The following is a 20227-nucleotide window of genomic DNA, read 5'->3' as shown; positions in this document are numbered from 1 at the left end:
GTGCACGTGATCAAAGTTCGATGCTTGTGAACAAAAGGAACCATCTGAACAAGTTATTTTGGTTTATTATGGTTGGTTTGCAAGTTTACATGAAAACGGAAGGACATTAGAAGATTATTCTTAGATAAACAATGAGAGCGAGTTAGGTAATTACACTTTCAGATAACGCCGGATAAGGATCCGTTGCATGTAAGCAATCTGTTCAAATAAAGCCTGAAAGGATCGGACGTTGCAAATATTGAAATCAATCCAACTATGTACATAATTATCTGACACATAAATAAAAGAAGCCTCGTTAGTTTTAATTCAATCTTAGTAGTATAACTCAAGACTATAGATCGCCTAATACGATACTGGTTTGATTTCGATTAAGAAATTAACGACTACATCTTGGTTAGAATCTTTATTTTTAAACAGAGCTTCATATTCTAAGCGGCAATATTGTTTTAACAGAAAAAGGATCAAAAACCCACATAGGAGTATGGCACAGTTGCCCTAAAAAGGAGAGGCAGAGGCAAGTTGATAGACAAGTAGCTTCCTCCAAACTACGAATTTTAGTTTTCAATGTAGATATATATTTCGGAAGCAACTTATCCCCTTCATCGTTTTCATAGGATTGAAGGCAGATAAACAGGAATGCGGAAAAAATTCGCGAGCAAAGCGGGCATTTCTTCACCAGGAAGTACTATAATAACAAAACATCGACCCTTTGTATTAGAGAAGACGGAAAAATTGCTGTATGCCTGGATTCTCGACATGAACCAGAGAAACATAGCAATTTTAACTGCAGTCATCCAAGAAAAGGCGAAGAGTTTGTTTAATACCATTAGAAGTGAACACGAAGCCTTCGAATTTAGTGGAAGTCGAGGATGGTTCGGCAATTTAAAATCAAGATTTGGTATGCATAATTTAAAATTGACTGGAGAAGCGGCTAGTGGTGATTATGAAGAAGCGAAAAAATTTCCCAACATGCTTAAAAGTATTATTGATGAAGATGGTTACAGCCCGAGACAAGTTTTTAATGTCGATGAATCAGGACTTTACTGAAAGCGTTTACCGTCACGTACATTTATTTCCAAGGAAGAAGCTACAACACCAAGCTTCAAAGTCTCCATAGACAGGCTTACACTTGTTTTGGGCGGAAATGCCGCTGGCGATTTCAAACTGAAGCCTCTACTGGTGCACCATTCGGAAAATCCAAGGGCCTTAAAAATATTTCGAAAACCACGCTGCCAGTTATTTGGAGACATAATTATAAGGCTTAGGTAACTTCGGCGTTATGGCGGAATGGTTTAGAAATGAATTTTGTCCAGGAGTCAAAGAATACTGTAGGATGAAAAACTTATCCCACAAAGTTTTGCTATTAGTTGATAATGCTCCTGGACATCCTGCAACTCTCAACCAAAGCGATGAAAATGTGAAAGTGGTCATCCTACCACTTCCCTGCTGTAACCCAAAGACCTTCAACGATTCGATGGGTTAGGTTTTCGCTAGTAGTTTCTTGAGGGATAGCCACTAGAGACCAGTCAAGTAATGTCCTGGAGTCAAAGCCTCTTCATCATTAATGTCGTTGATGATCGGACGACTTGAGAATAGATTCAATTGGGGCTAATAGTGTATATAATTCTTCTCCATTGAGTAGACTGGTACCAATTTTTTTGGCAATATGCAATTTAATAGATTTAACGCCAGCCTACCATAGACCTCCGAAATAAGGACTTGAAGGTGGATTAAAATGCCAGATGATTTATTCGTTTGCTAAATATGCACTTGTATCTGCACGAACCTTATCAAATTGGTCCTTTGATTCTCGGCTTGTTCCGATGAAATTGGATCCATAATCGCTATATAGGTTCCGGCAGAATCCATGCCGTTTTTGCTAAACAGATGAAGAGGGCGATGTACGCCTTCGTTATTTTTGCCCCACGGCCGGATGACCTTTTGATGGTTATTGATCCCCCAAAGTCTAGTCCAGGATTTGCACATTTCTGCATGTTCGAGTATTTCGCCTACCCTGAGAATTCCCTTGGGATCACACATTTATTAGGTTGATGGTCAAGCCATCACAATACTGTTGAAGAATCCGCCGGGAACACTTTCCTAACCACTTGTCCCAAGCTTATTGTTTCTAAGATTTGTTTCATTAATCTAGTCAATAATTCTGTTCTACAGAATTTTAGTCTTGGTATACTTTGTATACCTTTAAAGGACTGACCCTTGATTTTAAGGTCAGTAGCTAAACCTGTGCTTCGCCGATTATATTTATAGTTTTCAAGTATATGACAGTGGCGTAGGCATCCATGGAGCCGTTGCAGAAGCCGTGTATCTCAATAAGACTATCTCGAGTAGTACCTAGGTAGCGAGTTAGCTTTAGTTTCTGAAGCTGGTTACAGTCACTAACGTATGAACGCCAATATTTGCTTATAACATCGGGAAACTCTTCTCTTCTTCTTCTTTTTGAAGCCATAGCTTTTGCAGCACTACCCTACCGATGAGGATTGATGGTTGTAACCATTCGATTGGATCGAAGAATCTAGCGATGCTAGAAATGATCCGCCTCTTGGTTGCCTTTTGCCCTTGGATGTCGGACAAGAATTTCGGAACGTAAAAGCATCCAGGGGGTTCCAATAAACACCCAGTGTCTTAATAGTGTCAAGACTGATTTGAATACAACTGGATGAAGCGTGATCCTCTTGAGGTATTGCTTGTAGAACCCCTCATTTGAGGCCCACTTCCTGATACGAAAACCACCAGCAGTAAGTAAGTCTGTGATTTCTTTGTAAGGAAGGATGACTCCCATGCTGTCGTTTGTATCTGTGAGGAGATTACCCAAGTAGAGATCCTTGCACACAACCTTTGAGATAGTAGCGTTTGTAAATTGTTCGTCGATTGCCAACTTCTGTAATGTTTTAGTTACTTGATAAGAGGCGCAGGCAGTGTCTTGGGATCGCAGGTCTCCAAACGATTCGAAGAAAATCGCGATCTCTAGCGTCTACCTCAATTTGCCGGTACATTTTTTAAAATGTCACCGGCTACTACGATTTTGTGTAGACGCCACCGTAACAGTGTTACAAAGAGAGTGCTTTGGATGGAGGGTCCAATCATTAGCAAATCGTTGAGTAAATGTCCTAATGAAGTTTGTTGGGAATCGTTAAAAGCTACCCTGATCTTCGTTGCACAACTGCTTTCTTTCAGGACGGTATGATGCATTTTGTCTATCGGAACTTTTTAATTTTTTGCCACTCACATGAAATTTTCTTTCTCAACTTCTGCTGTAGCAGGTACACAAGGGCAATATTAATCTGCTTGGCGCCCAGCTCTTTAATGCTTTTGAAGGCTTCGCTGGTTGTATTGAGTATATTTCTTATGCAATTGGGATCATTCGGGCGGATGAACCTCAAGTCCCACAACAACTTCATAAATGCGTTGGCCATTACGTGCTTGCTATCAAACCTCTCGCATATAAGCTTCCATGCTTCTGTGATGTTCAGATGCTTCCCACTTTGCTGACGAGCACAGATCCTGCATCTTCTGAACAGGATTTCGTCGAGTAGTTTCAAGGAGCATGGCTGTAAATAGGTCACAGAATGCTGTCGGTCCGTGTAGTTTCCACTGAACTTGCAAATCCTAATCCTTTCCTAGTGATTTACGGGTTCAGTCTGCCGAGCAGTTGCATTTAAGGCTGTCGCAGATGTAGAAGCTTCTTTGCTACTGCAACGGCGTAGATGTGCTTTGAATTTCATCGTTAGCTATTCAAATACTAGTTCTGCTCCCTCATATTCAACGAGGTACTCTGCTAAGGCTGTGACATCTTGGTCGATAAATTCACCAACAATGAAGAACGAATTGGCTGGATTCGTTCGTATGGACGTTATTCGATGTGACGATGTCAGAGACCACCATGAGTGACTGTGGACCAAGAAAGGAGCGATCCAAAAAACCCAAAAACAGAAAGTTAGTCAGATGTAGGAAAACCCTGACGACAGGGGCCCTTTTGCCGCTACTTAGACCACCCAAACCATATACCACTTTGCAGGAATAATTCTCTGCAATAGAAGTGATCATAAATTAAGCTTTCGCGAAATTCTCAATATTAACGGAGATACAGGCATTTAAAGTTTTTCAAAAGATTCCCCCCTTTGCGGCCATTTTCCAGGTCTAATTCTCCGCAATACAAGTGATCACAAATTAAGCTCTTTGTCGTGAGATTCTCAATATTAACGGAGATACGGCGTTTAAAGTTTTTCAAAAGATTCCCCCACTTTGCGGCCATTTTCCCTGTAATAGACTTGAAGGTAATTTTGCTGAAAGAAAGTCAAACAGCAACGGGGGATTCCCCGGTTTTGTTTTTCCTAAGTATATGCAATGACAGGACGAAATGAGTAGAAATTCATTGAATTCATTTGAGAGAGAGACAGGTTGTTTGACGAGAACCACTACATCTGCAAATGTGGAGTGAGGAAGTGCGGATGGGTTTCATACACATACCAGCGCACATCGCGCCATCTCTCGCTAAGCGTCGCGTCCACGAAGAGTGGCCTCGCTAGTATTTTGCAACGTTCTACCGTGAGCGGCAGCTGCGTCGGGAAAACGAACGTGGGTAAATCGTATCCAACGCCCTCACGGCCATTCATGGAATTAGCCATTCAAAACACAAGCGAAAAAGGTGAATATGTCACAAACTCTTCTGTTATTTACGTTTTCTTTAGCTTACTGTCGTTCGTTGGTACGTCCGCTGAAGTGAATGGTTGCTGCTGATTGAAACATCGGATTAATATCTTGTGGAAGGCGGCTGTGAATGCCCGTACACCCCCGATGAATGCGGAATCTGGTCGCCATTTTGAGAGCAGCGCCAAGTGACGATAAAATTCTGAATTGTCGCGTGTGTTAGTGGAGCCCCCTGGGTCTCAGTGAGAATTGACGAAATCTGGCGGTGGATTTTCCTTCTATTTACGGAATTTAAATGTTTTGTTTATGTGCTGAAGGTGGTTACGACATTCTTATGCAGCTTGGTGACTCTCGCGATATTTTCCATTCGGTTTGCTTGGGATATGCAGCTGAAGTTGAGATACCCAAATTGCAAATAAGATTTGCGATTTGCTGAAAGTGAACTACAGAAATTATTCCCTCGTGTGGATTTCCTTTTCGTCGTTTGGTTATTGCTGCTGGGTGGGTTATGCGTTTCATTGAGCGAGGTTTTTAATAGTCTCGCACGTAAATGAATCAGCAATCGATGACTAAACCGAGCCCCAAGTGTCAGGGAAGATATGGGCACTTACCCTTTCACTTGGTCACAGTTTCATTTCAGAGCAAGGGAAAGGAGTTGAGCTATTTTCGATTTCGTACTTTCCCCGGTTGGGTTTTGGGAGAAGATGTAGTTTGTCCTTCGTTGATGCTCTTTTTGATACCTGCGGATGTGATTAAAGCAAATTGCATTTTTCTGTCATAGCACTTCGAAGATTTCAATGATCGTCTTATTTTTGTACAGATTGTAGCTTCGGCAACATCTCAATGTGCTCTGTGAATGCGACTTAGAATACAATCCAAGCCTCATAAATAGGTCAGCATCCACAGTTACTGAGTTTTTCCCGACTACTGAGTTCTTAGAGTGCTTAACAATTTGCTATTCAAGTTGTTACTTTGGTTAGAATGGATAATTGGTAACCCCACACCGAGGTCAAGTAAATTTCTTTGAAACACTTCTCTCCCTCAGAAGGGCACAATTTCTCGAAGTCGATGAACGGCAGGTGTGGTTGCGATTTGAAGTTCACGCAATAATCCAGTATGCATGTCGATCAAGCTGTCGAGGTGTTCTTTGGTGCGTTCCAGAATAATTTTGGCTATTCTTTTATGACCACCTGTTACTGTTTCTTTCAAGAAGCTGTATATGGTAGCGAAATCATTATTGTTTACGGGAGCTTCTCGACGACGCAATAATAAACCCTCTTTTATCACGACGCCCCTTACGCAAGACTTCTTGAAATGTGTCGCGCTACCAGGGTTCAAGCATATTACGTTCGCCTTCAATTCTCTCCGCTCGTCAATCCGATTCCAAGTTTCTGCAATCAATCAAATCGTATGGCGCCCCTTTGGGACGTGACCATGAACTTGACTGTTTGTGTGTATTTGAGGTGGGGGAGAAACAAAGCCTCTGAGCACTCAGATCCTAGTGGTCCATTGTACTTGATTTCCCCGTTTAACGGAATATCCCGAATTCGTCTATGTATCGCAGGGTTTCCGTTAGTGGATGTGATGCTACCCACTGCAGTTGTAGCACATAAGCACCAAAATCTGATATCTGATGCGTCCATAGGCGGGACACTCACATAGAAAATGTTCCGTGGATTCCACTTCCTCATTAACGTTTCATCTTAGAGAATTCCTATTCTGTAAATTATGGCTTGTCAGAATGCCCACAATACTTCTGCAGGATAAACTTTGTAGTATGTTTGTTTGGTTCTAACAGGAGAAGTTTGGTGTGTTTAGCAGCATTAAAGTTCAGCCACCTGTCATTATGGGAAGCTTGTTGCCAGTCTTTGATAACAACAGTAGCCAATGCTTCTGACATCCCAATCGCTGGTTCCGGTGAGGGCATGGAAATTGAACCCTCCTTTGCTAAAGCGTCCAAGATTTCATTCCTCTCTACCACGATGACCGGATACCCAAAGTAGTTTCACTATATTTCGATATTCTTGAACGATTTTTGTAGTAATCAAAGGATTGCTTAACGCCTTCACTGCAGCGCGCCTGTCCTTCAGTCGCTCGTTGCCGCCCTCCGGATCGCATACACTTCAACCTGCAAGACCGCAGCGTATTGTCCAAGGAAAAACCCCACTTCTCGCTTTTATTCGAGAAGTAGACTCCTTCCCCAGGACCCTGTTCTGTTTTTGAGCCATTGGTGTAGAAGACGTCAGTATATCCTCACGCGCATTCTTCTAGTTCCTCCCAGTTTTCTCTTTGTTTCAAGATAACTTCATATCTTCTACCAAAAAGATGTTTGGGGATCCGAAAACCAGAAGGTGTGGCGCAAATTGGATTCAGTTCTCCCAATAACTCTTCCACTGCTATGCGCCCTCCATATCAATTGTTACCTGAATAAACAAATCAAACGGCTGCAAATTGAGTAATGCATTCAGAGCTACGCCGAATGTCATGCTTATGGCACCGGTGATACCCAGACGCACAATTTTTTACAATGCGGCGAAAAGGTTTAAGGAATTAAAAGGTAACACCGTCCCCGTCGCTAGTAATGATTATTTTATTAAGCAAATATCGATATTTTGGGAACAAAGTTCCCTTCTTCAGTGCACGGGTGTATAAACCTTGCTTAATAAAATAAACACTACTAGCGACGGAGAGGGTGTTACCTTTTAATTCCTTTTTTTAAGGTTTTGTGTAAAACAAAACCTTATTAAAATCGATTCACCGTCTGTCGCAGGCACTTTTCTCCAAAACGGCTAAACCGATCCGAACAAAACGTGGTGGATATATGGAAACTATAAAATCCCACGCATAAATTTACGTGGAGTTTAAAAGGGGGCTCCCATACATACAGAGAGGAGGGACGTTCAATTTTTTTTCATCAATGTAGCCATGTGGGGTATCAAATGAAATTAGTACTTCCCGAAACGGACATTAGTTTCGACGTCAGTTTCAAAACCCGCGAGTAAAGAGCCAAAAATTTTAACACTTAAAGACTCATTTTCGGAAACTACCAAACACAAAAATCTAAAAGGTATGTCCCATATGTCCCATTCCGACATCTGCTAAAATAAACTTAATAACTGTATATTATTATACCAAGAGAGGCCCGAGATGTGCAGTCTACCTTCATCCCGATCGAGCAGACAGCGCGAGATCTCGGGCTGCATATTAAGAAAGAAAAACCAAAGAAAAATGTCGAATCGCACTGGTCAAACAAAAACAATAAAGATAGTAGACTACAACTTTGAGACCAGAGACTATTTCAGCTTACAAAAGCTGATTCGCTCGAAACGTCTCTCCATAGGGTCAAAGCTCTTACTGTACAAGACTATGATCTTGTCAGTCCTCACATTCTAGAGAAGAATCCTCCGAAGAATTTTTGACCCCCTACCTCTACCTACTTGGTAGAATCATGCTTTATATTTTAGTCTATATTACTACAAAACTGCATGATTCTAGGATGAACTTAAAGGGAGTATCGGCATGGAAGGTATTTCGGAGCCCATGCATCGTACAATAGCAGCTTTGTGAGTTTTTTTCAGATTTCTCGGTTGGGTAGGTTCTGAGAATGGGCCCGTGAAAGAAATGGCCACCTTCTAACCCCCGCTCTCTCCCCTTGTGCATTAATTCTGAAGTGAGGCCAGCATTGCAATATACTAATCGAGATCTTTCATTTGATACTCCACATGGCTATATTTGGTGAAAAAAAATTCTATACCCCCTTTCTGCATGTATGGAGACCCCTCCCTGCATGTTGCGCATAGAACGATGTAACTCACTGCATGCGTGTGCATTCACAGATCCCACCAAATTTCGTGTCAATCGGTATAATCATTTCTAAGAAAAGTGCGTATAACAGACAGACAGGAAACCAATTTTAATAAGGTTTTGTTTTACAGTCTTAATTTGATCTTGGTGTTGAGATAATTGCATTTTCAGATTTCCGATAGCAAAGCGAAAACGGATTTAGCATTGTTAATGCGTCGGGCGACATCAGGTCAAGGCTCTTTGGAATGTAATGATCATTCCCTTCGTGCACTCTCTGAGAAAGGTTTTGGATTCCCAGGCATTCCGTATAAATGGAAGTAAAATATCTGTCCAGATAGCTGAGTGGTTAGACCACAAGGTGGTCGTACGGAAGGTCACGGTTCAAATATCACTGGGGGCAGTGGAATTTGTATCGTGATTTGACGTCGGATACCAGATACGTCGACTCAGCTGCGAATGAGTACCCGAGTCAAATCAGCGGAATAATTTCGGGCGAGCGTGTTGCTGTCGCCTATGGGCGTCCTATGGGGTACTGTAATCCTGTAGTGTACCGTTACGGTCTTGAATAATGTTCTCTAACACACTTCAAGGCCCTGATCCAATCGAATTGTTGCGCCAACGGTTATTATTATTAAAAAATCTCCAGAAAGCGCAGATATAGCGATGCGGGGAGACCGTCAATCCCAGGGGCTTTACTTCGTTTCAGTGCATTGTAGCCGATATGATTTATCCCTTTCTCTTGTGGTTTGAGGAGCACTTCATATCCACGCGGTACCGCGACTAACCATTTCATCCACCAGAGGCGGAACATCTGTTCTTCCCATCGTGAATGACGAGTCGATCGTTATCGTCTCTCACAGAACCATCGAAACGCTTGCGACCGCATGCGAGTTGCTTCGCTATGCGGTATACACTTCTGAAAGTATTATATCCAGAAGGCAAATTCTAAATCTACTGCTGATCACAAGGTGGTCAATCTGATTGCTCCTACGACCAGTTTAACACAAATGACCTTATGACAGACTATGTGCTCTCCCATCATTATCGTTACCGTCGCCAAGACCGTGCTTCCTCATCACATGTCCCAGATGTTACCAAAGCTACCTTTGCATTCAGATCACCCATCAAAATGGCACTTTTAAGAAGCCCTTCGTGGCCTTCATACAATTGCTCGTAGAAAGCGTCCTTCCTCACTATATCACTGATACTTGAATTAGCGTCTGCTACCACATCTCTTTCCAGCGTACAAAAGCGCTGCGCCGCGGGGGAGGAAGAAGTACTCTCCAGAGTCCCATCATTTTACTTCGCTTAGACCCGGAATCTCCTGCTTATATCTCTGGAACTCTCTCTCGAGTTGGAGGAAGCAACCATTCTGGGGCCGCTCGATACCATTGTCGAGGAGCTTGCTTCCTTCCAGGAATGAATCGTAGTCCGTTTTCGATAGCCAAAGGACTACGAAGTGAGGTATCCGAGACTTTGTTGACGTTTCGGTAGCAGTAAATTTTCAGACCTTGCTGGTTGATAGCTGACAAATTTGTATTCCTTTCAGTCATCTTTTACGAGAATCAGGAAAAACCCCCATTCATAAGGCATCAGTATGTATGAGTATAATGTGATCTAGAGAAAAACAGCCTGCTCTCTGCCAATCAGGTCTTTTTTGATGCGTTTCAGGATAATTTTAGATATTATCTTTGCAACAACAGGAAGCATGTTGCCTTTAAGACGGATGTCTTTCTTCGGAATCTTATTGATCCCCCCTCTTCTGCTTGAAGGGAATTATATCAACTTCCCATTACAAGTGGGCAAAACGGCCACCATAAAATATTGAAAATATGAAAAAACTCTTTTCGGATAAATTCGAATGTCAATTTTTAAACAGAATTTAATTTCCTTCTTCCATCTTTACAGCTAAAGACGTGATAACTTCAACATTTGAAAATGACTTCAAAATCCACCGCAATCAAAATAAAAGAAGAACCTGGAAATGAGCTCCAGACCTACTTGGAATCATTCAACAGCGAAATTTCAGAAGGTAACGTCAGCGGTCAGGTTATACAGTATCTCAACAGTACTGAAACTGATGTGGTGAATATAAAGAAACAGCCGCAAGAGGATGAAGATGCAGAGGAAGAAGAAGAGGAAGGTGGCACATACTTTATCGACCAAGCAGGAAACTATTACTACCAAGCCACTAAGGACTCCGACCCAGTCCTCACTTCACCACCTGAGGAATTATCAAATTACGAAATCTGCGATGATGAAGAGCAAGTCGTGCATATTGTAAAGAAGCAGGAGCCCAAGGAGCCTACTCAAAGTAAAGTTGAAGAATCCGAAGAAGGTGAAAATGCGAAAGCAGATGAGGTTCGATATGTTGTATTGATGGATGGCCAGGACGGCGATGGGAAAGACTCGGAGAGTATAAAGATTGCCACGGAAGGAGATAAAGACGAAGTGTTTGAATTTGATGAAAACGATGAAGAGGGGTTAGCTAAGGATTCAACGGGAAATCCTAAGCTAATGAAGATCATTAAACAGCAATATTCACAGGTCCATATGTGCAATTATTGCAGTTACACTAGTCCGAAACGCTACCTCCTAGCAAGACATATGAAGTGCCACTCGGAAGAGCGACCTCACAAATGTACAGTCTGTGAAAGAGGTTTCAAGACTTTAGCCTCGCTCCATAACCATGTAAACACTCATACAGGTCATAAACCCTACCATTGTAAATACTGTGAGAGCTGCTTCACTACCTCTGGAGAACTCGTACGACACATACGGTATAGGCACACCCACGAAAAGCCTCATAAATGCACGGAATGTGATTATGCCAGCGTCGAGTTGAGCAAGTTGAAGCGTCACATTCGATGCCATACCGGTGAGCGTCCTTACCAATGTCCACACTGCACATACGCATCGCCGGATACCTTCAAGTTGAAGCGACATCTGCGGATTCATACAGGGGAGAAACCATATGAATGTGATATTTGCCATGCGCGTTTTACACAATCGAATTCCCTGAAAGCTCATAAACTCATCCACAGCGTTGGCGATAAACCCGTTTTCCAATGTGAATTGTGTCCTACAACGTGTGGACGGAAAACCGACCTGAGAATCCACGTACAAAAACTGCATACATCTGACAAACCTCTGAAATGCAAAAGATGTGATAAAATGTTTCCAGATCGCTATACCTACAAGGTGCACGCTAAGACCCATGAGGGTGAAAAATGTTACAAATGTGATATTTGCCCATACGCTTCGATTTCCGCACGGCATTTAGAATCCCATCTGCTCATTCACACCGACCAAAAACCCTTCGAATGTCCTCAGTGTGACCAAGCATTCCGGCAGAAGCAACTGCTTAAACGACACATTAATCTGTATCACGACAAATCCTATACCCCACCGGCACCGCAGGAAAAAACCCATCATTGTCCGCACTGCGATCGAAAATTCCGTCACAAAGGCAATCTTATCCGCCACATGGCATTGCACGATCCTGAGTCGGGAATTATTGAGGAAGCTTATGCCTTGAGGGTTGGTCGTCAGAGACGCGTTCAATATATTGACGGGCAAGAAGTGGAAATTGTGACTGGAAATGAGGACGAAGATGATGAGGGTATGGACGAAGGGGAAGAGGAAGAGGAGGAAGAAGAAAATACAATTATTACAACTGAAGAAGTCCATATTAAACAAGAACCTGTGCAGCAAAATTTGCTGGCGGTAAAAGGTTCAGATGGACATCAATACGTAGTTCTGGAAGTTATTCAAATGGATGGCGATGGACCCAGTCGTACAGAAAACATGCAGAATGAGGAAGAGGAGTACATGTTACCAGGTAGGATCTCTTCTATACTTTATTGAAATTTGAGGTTTAATTAATTTTTAATTGTTCTCCATCAGCGGAAATAGCTAGCGACGTCATTCCTAGTATGAATACCAGGAACCTGCGGGTCGAACCACAAAAGCTTCTTCCAGCGGATAAAAATGTGGCAACATGCTTCGGATTTGATGTGAGTAATTCATGTAAATAATTTTTCAAAGCAATGTTAAATAACCTTAGAATCGTTGGTCCAATAAGATGGTTGTGAAGTTTTGGAGCAGTTAGATTATCCTTTCATTCTTTATCTTTTTTTCTTCACATCAGGATGCGGATGAAAACATGGAGACTGAAACTATAGGAGTAACCGAGCTCGACCACAACAAACAGACGATTAAGTTGGAAATAAAACAATAGACTGTGTATAATATGTACACATCCATTGAAGCAGTGATATAACTTTCAATAATTTGATGAGCTTGATGTGCTTTATATATGCATAAGAAAACCAAGATATTGTTAAGCATGTAGCTAGCTGGAGTTGAGAACGAAAGTATGCGCGGAAGAACTCGATACCTTTTTATATAAACCGGTTGTAAGTTGATCTTGATATGATCTTCATTTGTTTAGCATAGAAATAGTTTGTCACTTGAGAAAAAAGATATTGTTCGATACTATTTTTTTAAAGTTAAACTTTCCACGAGTTAGTTTCAATGAAAGTAGCTTTTACGTAATCAACTATTTTAATGTGAGTTATATTTCCGGTTTATTACTGCCAATAAAACGCACTAGTGAATAATGGTACATATATCTGTGTTCACCTGCATTTCTGTTTCAGAGAAAGGAGTTTTTACATATAGCTTAAAATAGGAAAGCGAAAATATTAAGCAAGGATTTCACTTTTATATTAAGCCCGGACACAGTATGTGACCGCTTGAATGCAATTCTGCATGAATGCCTCTGCAACGGACTCACGATGAACGATAGGAACGCTGGACTAGTTATGCTTACTAGGAACGTCAGGTGGGGCATCTACACGTCCTTAGCAGAGGCGAAAATCCAGCTGGTACAAACAATCAAGTATTTAGGAGTACATCTCGAATCCAAACTAAGATGGAAGCATCATATCCACGAAAATTATCAGGTAGAGTAGGACTGCGATAGGTAGAACCTGGTGGCTTTCATCGCAACGAATACATTGGATGCATACGTTCATAATAAAATCCATTTTGATGTACGCTTGCACAGTCTGGTAGCCGACTTAAAGAGGATCGCACCTCTTGCATTTACATCAGCATCACGGATCACTTTCTCGACGGCCAGGTTAAAGAGGACGCATGATAGGGCATCCCCTTGTCGTAGACCGTTGTTGATGTTGAATAGTCTTGAAAGTGATCCTGCTGCTTTTATCTGGCCTCGCACATTGGCCAGGGTCAGCCTAGTCAGTCTTATTAATTTCGTCGGGATACCGAATTCTCTCATGGCTGTGTTCAGTTTTACCCTGGCTATGCTATCATAGGCGGCTTTAAAGTCGATGAATAGATGGTGCAACTGTTGTCCATATTCCAACAGTTTTTCCATCGCTTGCCGCAGAGAGAAAATCTAATCTGAGAAAGTCTGATGAGTCAGTAGTAATACTAGAATAATTCTAGAACCTCTGAGAGCAGTGCGGAAGCTCTTCATATGGCTACCGCATCGCTAACGTTTTCGAGGTGACTTTCACGAAGTTCATATGTTACTTTCACTCCGCCGAGCCAAGAATTCTGCGAGAATACAGCTCCGACCTTTGTGCTCATTCTTTAATGCAATTTTTAGGAAATTCTCTATTTATTGTACATTGGAATGCGTGTACGTGGCAAACGTAATTAAAAGTGCAAATTTGAGTAGCGTGCAATATAAATACCTAAAAAATCGGTAGATTGTGGTTTGCAATTTTCTAAAGTACCAATTTTTGAAAAAGCTTAATGTTTTACATTTTTTGATCAAATAGTCAATTGGGATTCATTTCAGCAGATAATGTAATTGCAAATATTGTGCTCGTCGCCTTTGGGAGTTTTCTCATGAAAGCAAATCACCTATGCACATCTATATACGAAATACTTTTTTACTTGTATGTACATTTCAGGAGTAAACATATTCCAGGAGCTCGCGAGTACTAGTTAGAATCCGCTGTGCTACTTCACAGCTCAACCAGTCAGCCGTAACAACACTGCTCAACATCAACCTACGGTCTGAGTAGTAAGGATAACAAGGAACTGTTGCTCTGAGCTGAACGTACGTTTATGTGGCCCATTGTATTTACAGATGTATATTCAGCAACGTTCACGAGATGAGTGGTATTGAATATCGACACACTGAAGGTCTATTACCGCCTACAATGGCTGCACGGAGGGCGTACTCGAGGAGTATAGACATATCCATCCAGCGAAAGTTCAAGCACACGTAAACTGGTTAATATCCAGAATTCATTCCAATCACTAATCTGGAGAAGAGTTTCGTCAAGTGCAGATGAAAAACATTTTGAAAATTTAATCAAAGCAATCCATGTTGGAGTATCTGCGTACAAATTGAGCACTGAAGGAATGGTTTTCATTTCCACGCACAATTGCCTTGATTTTCGGAGGTTGCTCTTCGTGGTGGAGAATTAAGTGGAAATCATTCATTTCAGGGATTTAATGTGGTTTTTAGAAATTAAAGTGACTCCACCGTGCGTGTGCTTGACAAATATCTCGTCTGGTGCTTCTCCTGATTTCTGTTTTAAACGGGACTAAGATAACTAATTTCATGTTATGCATATTTCCCTGAGATGGATTTGTAGTTGCTGTTGAAATAAAACTGGTGGGCTAAGCAATTTCTCATTAGATAACGAAGTGGGAGTATTTAGCACTAAGCCTTTGCATGGTGAAACATCCTCGCTTTAGTAGCAGCTAATACGTAGTTAGTGGAATAGATAATGGATAGGTCTGGTATATACAGACGACACCAATTACTTTCGAATACAATATTGGCGCTAATTGAAATAGGTGAAAGCCAGGGGGTCGATTTGACGGAATACCAAGGAGGAGTCCGGAAACTCAGATAACATGAAACAATTTGAAGAAGTCAAGACAAAATTAAATTTAAGCAAATCTATGTAAAATGTTGTCGCGCAGAACACAAATTGGAATGGGATTGTCGATCTAAGAACGAGAACCGTCTCACTTTTTGGGGCATACAATTCGTACCCCCACTCTCTATGTTTCAGCCAATATCAGAAATAAGGTCAGTTTCGAAAAACAAGTCCCTCCATATAACTCCTTTCGCTCACCTTCCTTAAGGTCAATATAAAACGGCGCCACTTGCACTATGTAACACGATTTAAAGACCACATACTCTCACCAAATGTCGTAACAATAAATTCAGCCGTATCCGAATAAATAGGGTATGACAGACAGACATTAAGCTAATTAAAAGTCAATATAACATGCTCCTATACGACTTTTGTACACACTTTCCCTCTTCTTCTTTTTCTTCAGCCTTTGTCCCGTTCACAAGCGGGGTCGGCTCGTCGTGATCGGCTTCGCCATTTGGCTCTATCGAATGCCTGATCTGGGTGCAATCTCGAGGCTTTCAAATCCCCATCCAGCGTATCAAGCCACCGTTGCTTAGGTCTGCCTTTTGGTCGTTTACCATCGACTTCGATGTTCAGACCAATCTTTGCAAGTGAATTCTCGTTTGCACGAATTGCGTGACCATACCATCGAAGACGCCTCTCTCGCAACTTTTCCACGATCGGTGCAACCCCATAACGATCGCGGATATCCTCATTTCGGATGTGATCTAAACGTGTGACGCCACTAGTCCAACGTAGCATCTTCGTCTCCATTACCGCAAGACGCCGTTCATTGTCTTTTATGGTCGGCCAACACTCAGAACCATAGAGAGCGACTGGACGGACGACATTGCGGTAAATTTTAGATTTGAGACGTTCGTTGATACGTCGATCACAAAGGACACCAGTTGTGGAACGCCATTTCATCCAGGTTGCGTTAATGCGTGAAGCAATTTCATAACGCAGCTCTCCATTGGCTGATAACGCTGACCCGAGGTATTTAAATCGCTCAGCTCTGGGCAGATCACTGCCGCTGACAGTGATTGTGCCTGTTTCATGGGGATCGGTCGTCAAAAATTCTGTTTTGTTTAAATTCAATCTGAGACCGTGTTGCATGAGGCGATCATTCCATTTTTGAACAAGTTGTTCGAGATCATTTTTGCTATCAGATGCTAGGAAAACATCATCTGCATAAAGCAAGGTGTAGGGCGCTGGACGTTGGATATCCCGTGTGACGGTGTCCATAACAAGGACAAAGAGGAGTGGTGAGAGGGCACTTCCTTGATGAACACCAACAGAGACACGAAGCGGTTTTGATACACCCGCCATACTTCGAACTTTACTTTTCGGATCGTGGTAGAGCAATTGAACCCAGCGCACGAGTTCTTCTGGCACCAAGTGTTGTCGTAAAGCATACCAGATGAGTTCGTGTGGTACACGGTCAAATGCTTTCTCTAGATCCAGAAAGGCAATGTAAAGAGGGCGATGCTTCTCACGGTGTTTCTCCATGAGTAACCGCGCAGCGTGTATTGCGTCAGTAGTTCCGCAGTTCTTGACAAATCCGGCTTGATTCACGCTTATTTCAACGATTTCGCGAATACGGTTGTCAAGAATGCGTTCAAAAATCTTCATGGTATGGGAAAGTAACCGGATCGGACGGTAATTTGAACATTCTGCTGGGCTACCTTTCTTTTTCCATATTGGAACAGTGGTACTTTCTTGCCAGTCAGATGGTGTTCTTCCTTCCTGAATAACCCGGTTAAAGAATTCACTGAGCCACAGTGTTGGGTCCCAGCTATTCGCTTTCCAGAGCTCAGATGCGATGTCGTCAGGTCCTGTTGCTTTCCCCGATTTCATTTGTTTTATTGCCTCCTCGACTTCAGTTGCGCTGATTGGTGGAACTGCTCCAAATGTCGGCTTGGTGATTGTGGAAGTGGGGGATGAGCAAATTCTTCAGTTGAAATCTGCTCGAAGTATTCTCGCCATCTATCCATTGCGGCTCGACGGTTGGTAAGCAAAGTCCGTTCTTGTCATTAACACAACAGAAGTGTTCGATATCCTGTGTGCGTTCATCACGGCTTTTAGCAAGTCGATACAGATCTCTCTCGCCATCCCGAGTGTCCAGTTTATCGTAAATATTTTTGAAATGGTTCGCTCGGGTGACAGCGACCGCTTTCTTTGCTTCCCGGTTGGCATTCTTATAAATTTGCCAATTAGCAGGCGTTTTATCGTCGAGAAATTTGTGGTAGAGGCGTTTCTTTTCACGGACCTTCATTTCAACATCATCATTCCAAAGCCAAGTATCTCGGTTGATGTACCGCTTACCTGGCTTGGTGACCCCGAGGGTTGCAGAGGCCGCTTTGTGGATCGTGTCTTTCATTTGGTTCCATGATTCTTCCACATTCGTAATGGTTGGCAATCGTATGAGTGAGACCGTTTCTTCATTCTTCTCACCAAATCGCCACCATTTAATGCGCGGCGAGCCAGTGCGTTCCTCACGCCGTTTTATCGGTGGCTTAATTCGCAGGACAGCAATCAACGGCCGATGTTGAGGTGCGATGGTCTCATAGGGAACGACTTTGCAATCAGTGACAGTGGTAAAATGTTGGCGTCTTATGAGAATATAGTCGATTTGCGTTTTATTGTTCCCACTATAAAATGTGGGAAGATGAGACAATCGTTTGATGAACCATGTATTCATAAGTACAAGGTCATGAGTGTCCGCAAAATCGATTATACGCTCACCACCTTCATTGCGCGCTCCGAACCCCTTTCCCCCCATGGCACCTGTTACCGTCTGCCTTTTCACCCACATGACCATTAAGGTCGCCGGCAATGATTATGTAATCGTCAGCAGGCACGTGACAAATCTTTTCATCGAGAAGTTGCCAGAAGGCATCTTTCTCGGCATCTGGTCGGCCTGTCTGTGGTGCATACGCGGTGAAGAAGTGAATAGTGCGATCAGCTGATATAATGGTGAGCTTCATCAGCCGATCATCAAATCGTTCGACTTCTTTAATGGCATCACGGAAACCCTCTGAGATGGCAATGCCAACACCATATTGAGTGTGTGGGTTACCAAAATAGAGAAGTTTGTAGCCATTTTTACCGCGTTCGCGTTCAATGTCGCAGCTTTTGGAACCAGACCATCGGGTTTCTTGCAGAGCGCAGATGTCAATGCACCTTCTCCGAAGGGCTCTTGCGAGTTCCTCGGTCTTTCCAGTTAGGGTACCAACATTTAGCGTGCAGACACGTATTTGTTTTGTTCGTTGTGTGCGGACTAACTTGCTTACGTCCTGACGCCGTCCATGCGTCAAGAACCCTTGCCCATTTCTCGACAGGACCGGGGCCCGTCCTGCCGCGTCGACTGAGGTGGACGCCCTAGCATTTCTCCGAGGCCTGTGACTTAATACGATCATCATGTTTGTAACGACATTCTATGCATTTTCTTGGTCGACCTGTCGCGGGGCCTGTCACCAAGAGAGATCAGGTAGGATTTGGCATAGTAGAATAACTCCAACTATACTCTATTTATCTCTTTCCCTGATCTCAGCATTTTATTTTTGTTTTACTGAGGATAGTACAGAGTACGTTGCCTCAAACCCTCCTCCTTTACCTGGGCTTGGGACCAGCATACTATGTTAATAGCATGGCGGAGTTTTTGTACACACTTTCCCTGGCCTTGATATATATATCGCTATACATATATAACACATCTTATGTCTAATGTATTCGGGAAAGTAAATTCATACTACATTGGAAACTTTTACATATTATAACTTTGATAGTAACAGTAGGATTTCCTTTAAATTTTCCAAAAGTATGCCCATGCCATTTCGTATTTCTAAAACGAATTTAAAGAGGCGACGGCGTGATGGTTGAGCTGGTATACCATTAGCCTCTCGATCTCGTTGCTCCGGGTTCGAATCCCACCGTCATGGATGTGTTCTGTTCGTCTTTGTGCATATTCCTGCTGCCGTAAGCGGACCACTTGCACAGCATAAAGTGAGATGATAGTGAAGCTGGAGTATAGTTCCTTTGAAAATAAAAATGTGCTGGAAGAAGAAAACAATAACAACGAATAGACTGTGTGTGCCACAAAGGCGTGGACAGGAAACAAATAATGAATGTGACGTATTTTGAAAACGAAATTTTATATAGCCGCGTCTTTGCGATTATTTGCAGATTTTTCCCTTGAATAGTGTAGCACAACCAGCTTCGCAGCATCCGCATCATTTTGTCACTTTGTCCTGCAACGAGTCGGCGAGAGATTCATTTCTTTGAGTGCATCTTTCCTTTCCCTCGAGCTTAATTTCCTTCACCACCATTGCCCTCCTTTCAATTTCTTAATTCCCATCCCGATATTCACTTATTTTAAAATAGTGAATCAAAAATGATGATTTTTGCCTTCGTTTTGACAATTTTATTTACAAAACCCTCTCACATTTTAAATTGATTTATATATTTTCAAGGTTAATATTGCAATTTTCTAATATTCCGAAAATGATCATTAACTTTTTTAAGGTTTTGTGTAAAACAAAACCTTAAAGGGTTACTGTCTGTGGGCTTTGGTGAGAAGCTTAATTTGCCTTTACGTTGAGGTTAATTTGAAAAGAATCACGAAGCTATCCCTTTACGATGTCTAGGCTCCGAAATACTCTACATAGCAATATTTGCTCAAATAAAGTTAATAATGATATAGTTCTATAATGTTTAGTAACTGACTGCCGGCCGCCCTTAAGTTTACCCTAGAATTATGAATTGCAGTAGTGAAGGTTTTAATATAGAGCTGCTTTTAAAATACACAAATACACAAACCCTTTCACACCTGAAGCGTCCAG

General features: G+C 42.2%; 1 protein-coding gene across 2 annotated transcripts; it reads left to right on the top strand.

Moving 5' to 3' along the window:
- Positions 1-4556: 4556 nt before the first annotated feature.
- LOC119650010 (transcriptional repressor CTCFL-like) lies at positions 4557-13103 on the top strand. Of its 2 annotated transcripts, none has more exons than XM_038052479.1 (4): positions 4557-4666; positions 10381-12313; positions 12379-12488; positions 12623-13103. In XM_038052479.1, the coding sequence occupies exons 2-4, from the start codon at positions 10411-10413 to the stop codon at positions 12710-12712; spliced, it is 2103 nt and encodes a 700-aa protein (XP_037908407.1). In that variant the 5' UTR covers positions 4557-4666; positions 10381-10410; the 3' UTR covers positions 12713-13103. The 2 variants fall into 2 exon arrangements, with proteins under 2 accessions (XP_037908407.1, XP_037908408.1); XM_038052480.1 differs by lacking the exon at positions 4557-4666 and adding an exon at positions 5033-5169.
- Positions 13104-20227: the final 7124 nt, after the last annotated feature.

The sequence above is a fragment of the Hermetia illucens genome, chromosome 2, assembly GCF_905115235.1.
Source record: "Hermetia illucens chromosome 2, iHerIll2.2.curated.20191125, whole genome shotgun sequence".
Classification (NCBI taxonomy): Eukaryota; Metazoa; Arthropoda; class Insecta; order Diptera; family Stratiomyidae; genus Hermetia; species Hermetia illucens.
The sequence above is the reverse complement of the archived record's forward strand: the minus strand, read 5'-3'. Positions and strand labels throughout refer to the sequence as shown.